The 4376-nt window shown below is 43.6% G+C and overlaps 1 protein-coding gene across 1 annotated transcript; it reads right to left on the reverse strand.

Annotated features, from left to right (window-relative positions):
- Positions 1-702: 702 nt before the first annotated feature.
- Positions 703-4370, reverse strand: gfi1ab (growth factor independent 1A transcription repressor b). The gene is made up of 6 exons (XM_035652744.1): positions 4226-4370; positions 3444-3629; positions 2537-2898; positions 2125-2262; positions 1829-1994; positions 703-1650 (listed from the first exon to the last, which is right to left on the reverse strand). Exons 1-6 carry the CDS (start codon positions 4335-4337, stop codon positions 1472-1474), a joined length of 1143 nt encoding a protein of 380 aa, XP_035508637.1. The 5' UTR covers positions 4338-4370; the 3' UTR covers positions 703-1471.
- Between the last annotated feature and the right edge of the window lie 6 nt (positions 4371-4376).

Genomic DNA, 4376 nt, shown 5'->3' on the forward strand with positions numbered 1-4376 from the left:
CACCACACTTAATGTCCATATTCTACCACTTTCTTTAATTTGTTGAAATTTGATCCACTTTATTGTCAATATTTTAATAGGATTTATCATTGTCTGATTTTAAAGTCTACACCCTCCTGTCCTGTAATCCACCAGAGACCTCAGATTCAATCCCTTTCACAACATAATCATAATAAAACTCAGCACCAAGCCCTCAGAGGATCACAGCTGCTGCATGTGCTGCCTCCTCTGCCAGCTTCCTGTTAAACTAAAAAAAAACAGCCATGAGGGTAAAAAACATTTGGTTAACGGTTAAATCTGCTCAGACTGTTTAAGGTTCAAACACATGGCTGCAGTGGTCAAAACAAACAGCAGCCGCGGGGGCCTCTGGGCAATCACAATCACGGCAGCAAGAAGTCCCAGCTCTTTGTTTTTGTGTCGGCCTCTGGCTTTAATTAACCTAAACAAATATCGTATTGTCGTATTGGCGTATGATTTGTTGGTGGAAGATTATAATAAAGCAGTTTAATCGAAGGGTAACAATAAAATGGCGCGTAATAAATGACACTTGACGGCCTGTAGGCTACAGAGGCTGCAAGGTGTCAAAAAAGCCCAATTATGACGGTGAGTTAAATGACCAGTAAGTTGACTCGTTTTATTCAGTCTCCGGACATTTCCCCGCATCCCTCGTTTGGAAAAGAAATCACCTTAGATCATTTCACTTTTAGATTTTATTGCATTTTTTTATTTCAATGATAAACACCCGGAAATTAAAAAAAAACTGGAGGGAAAAAAGATATTTAAAAAAAGTTCATTCTGACAATAAAATGTGCAAAATGGAAAAGTGGAAGATAAGAGCTTCGTGAGTGAGGCAGCAACCCCCCTCTTTGTTAAATCACACAGAGAGGAGGCTGTTTTGCCAGCATGTCGCCCAACTGAAAACAAAATGAGTCTGTTCTTTGGAAAGACGCAGATTTGCATCTGTCCGCTTTTATTGTCCATCCGGTTATTTGAGTACAAATATTTGGGGTTTAAAACCCACTTGAGCTGCTTCATATCACGTGACGAACTGATTTTTTTTTTTTTTTTTTTTTTTTATGATGCTCCATCACATCATGTCTCACAGTTCACAGCTTATCTCTGGTTCTCTGGGCCTGTAGAACAATCTGCAGGAGGATGGTAAAATATTTAGTGTTGCCGATGTCTTCTCGCTGCAAAATGTCCGTCTTATTATTAAGTCTTTTCTTAGTAAAAATAAATAATCTGCCTCTCGGCTGAGATAACTATATATATTTCCAATACACCTTTACATAAAGTCTTTACAGAGCTAAAAGGGGATCAATCTTGAGCCAAGAAATGTCCTCAAACTGGGCGATTGGGGAAAAAGCGCAAATGTCTTCTGTCTAGAATGTCTTTGTCTCGTTTCGGGACTAATAATTTAAAGACTGTAAAGTCAGAAAACATGACATGATTGTTGCGGTGGACTTCGCCTTCACTTGAGTCCGTGCTGCGTCTCTTTGTGCCGCCTCAGGTCCACTTTCCTCTGGAAGCCTTTGCCGCACAGGTCGCATCCGAAGGGTTTGTATCCGGTGTGTTTCCTGCTGTGTGTGATGAGGTTGGAGCTCTGGCTGAAGGCTTTCCCACACACCTGGCATTTGTGTGGCTTCTCACCTGGAGAAACAAAAACACACATTTAGGAACATTTTAGTTTCTATTGAACTATTCTTATTTTGTACGTCTGGAAGATTCCGGACTTTTGCGCACAAATTACGCACAGATTCTCAGGAACACCCAGACGTTCCAGCAACTATTTTGTGTTGAGATACAATCTGCCTTTTTCTCCACTTGCCTGTGTGGATGAAAGTGTGTTTCTTCATGTCTGACTTCTGGTGGAACCTCTTCCCGCAGTACTGGCACGGGTACGGCCGGGTGTCGGAGTGGATGAGCAGGTGCGTGGACAGAGTGGACGACCTCTTGAAACTTTTACCGCATATTTTGCAGTCGAAACTTCTTTCCTGAAACGTGAGCAGACAGCCGGTTTAGTCGCGACTCTCCACACCGACAGAGAAGAGTCCGGACAAAAAGAAGCAGATAGAGAAGAGGTGTGAACTGCAGGATGTGGGTTTAAAACGCCTGGCAAGTCACCTGAGAGTGCACAGCTTTGTGTTGTTCCAGGCTCACTCCGTGTCCGAAGGTTTTGCCGCAGATTTCGCACGCAAATGGTCGGGTGCCGCTGTGCGACCTGCGGACGTGGACTTCCAAACCGTGCGGAGTAGAAAACACCTGGTGGAGAGAGGAAAGAAAATAATTAAGCTTTTGCTTGAAATAGAAATCATTTTTGGTGAATAAATAGTTCATTCCAGTTCAGGAATAAAATAAAGAGGTCAGAGGTCAACCACAGAGCCATTTCAGCACTGTGTTCTTCTAAAGTCACATTTGGATTCTTTGATTCCCAGGCTGCAAACATTTTTTTGTTATTTTATTTTCAGTGACCACCACCTGCAGGTCAGAGGCTGTGTTACCCATCATGCATTTATAGGATGCCCTCCATCCTCACCTTGCTGCACTTGACACACTTGTAAGCACCATTGAGGATCAGACTGGAGCACAGCAGGTCAGACTGGGCCTTCACATTGTGGGTTTTCCCGTGCAGGCCTCCTTCAGGAAACAGCAGAGCAGCAGCGTGCCGCCTGTAGTCCCCATAAGACTCCTGGCCCAGAGCCCGGTCTGCGTACAGGGCAGAGTGGGCACTCCTGTCCCCGTAGAAGGCCACCACCGCCGGGCCCCTGTCTACCTCCACGCTCTGCTGCACCAGGGGCCTCAGCCCAGGCCCGTAGCTGCTCCAGGCATATGGCCTGAAGGGAACGGTGAAGGGCTGGGTTTCATCCACCAAAGGGGACAGGGACTTCTCAGAATCTACTGGAGAGGAGAACAAACAGAGGCCGGATGAAATTTTAATGAAACCTGTGACATGGTTGAAGCCAGGTGTTTTCTGGGGCCCCACAGGGCCTGACAGGAGTCATGCAATGTTCTTTTAGTAGTTACTGTTGGGGAAACCAGGAATATACTATAATAAATAAAAAGTGTTGGAATAAAGTTCTTTGAAGGCAGCACATTTTTATATGTAAACTGCCAGACAAAAAGGAGCTTTAATGTTTAGTTGTAAAAGGATACAATGTGACTGAATTCTTAATAATTAAAAATGTTGATAGCACATGAAACATGTAAAGTCTTTATAGAGCAGTCTACTGCAAAGGCCCCTGATATTTTTATGTTATCCACATGAGATCAGAAGTATTATACTGCCACTAATGCACCAAGTGTTATACTGTTATAGTTTCCAAAATGTGTCTGCGGTGTTTCCTGATTAAAAATAGCGAGTTTATCATCTTATCTGTGGTTTTTCTTGCCTCCTTAACGTCTCATAGTTGCTTGATCATTAAGCGGTGTGTCTGTGTGTTTACCCGGCGATGCAGAGGGGGACGGAGGCCTCCAGAAGTCCTCGTAGTCCGTGGAGCGACCGCACACACTGTCGGCGCAGCTCAGCGGGGACTTCGGGGAGAAATCGGCGGCGTCAGCCAGGTGTGAGTCCGGAGAGAGGCCGTACCTGTCCACCGACAGCTCGGTGTCTTCTGGGAGCTTATCAGCGTCTGAGAGGACACACGGAGGACAGTCAGCATCTCAGCGAAGAGGAGGTAAGAAAAGCCTAGTGTTGTTTTCAAACGAATACCACTGCACAAATATGTAACTGCTAGAATTATAATGAAGGTGTGGCACTTATATTATGGCTCTGGGAGAAATGTCCAAATATAACAGGATGATTTACAGTGTGTAAAATGGCAAACGGGTATGGTCAGCATCATCTGACTTCTAGCAATAATACAATATAATAAAAGCAATAAATAATAATAAACAAATGCGTCCCTATTAATCTATATATTTTTCGTTAGTGTGAAATCTCTACCGTAAACATCAGAAATTGCACTTTCATTTTTGTTTCGGCATTTTTCTAAAATTATATATAATTAAAGGCCCATTTTAATAAACTGAGCTGGCGCATTTGCAGCCATTTAAACTGTAAAATCAGTGAGAGTTGTTTGCATGCAGTGTCCCGTTGTTTCATAACTGATTATGTCTTTAACAATAATAATTCTCCTGTAAAATCAAAAATGTTTTGGTTTTTAAAAAAAAGCCACATTTTGTGCACTATATAGAATATTTACAAACGGAATCATTGCGCACAAACCTGAGCATATGCGCTCCAGTATAGCGTCCAGCCTGCTGTAGTCATCCTCCAAACTGCGGGGCTGGTGGTAGCTGTGCGCCTTCTTGCTCTTCACCATGAAGGAGCGAGGCATCTCTGATCTGAGAGCAGACACAGAGGATGAGGATGATGA

This window comes from Morone saxatilis, unplaced genomic scaffold (genome assembly GCF_004916995.1).
Source record: "Morone saxatilis isolate NCDOM2014 unplaced genomic scaffold, NCSU_SB_2.0 Contig12, whole genome shotgun sequence".
Taxonomy (NCBI): domain Eukaryota; kingdom Metazoa; phylum Chordata; class Actinopteri; family Moronidae; genus Morone; species Morone saxatilis.

What these genes read in the sequence shown, in the direction of transcription:
- gfi1ab (XM_035652744.1), bottom strand. Translation starts at nt 4,337, where the DNA reads ATGCCTCGCTCCTTCATGGTGAAGAGCAAGAAGGCGCACAGCTACCAC. An exon ending in ACTGGAGCGCATATGCTCAG is followed by an intron (nt 3,630 to 4,225) that starts GTTTGTGCGCAA and finishes GTGTCCTCTCAG; the next exon opens with ACGCTGATAAGCTCCCAGAA. An exon ending in ACAAAGCTGTGCACTCTCAG is followed by an intron (nt 1,995 to 2,124) that starts GTGACTTGCCAG and finishes CTCACGTTTCAG; the next exon opens with GAAAGAAGTTTCGACTGCAA.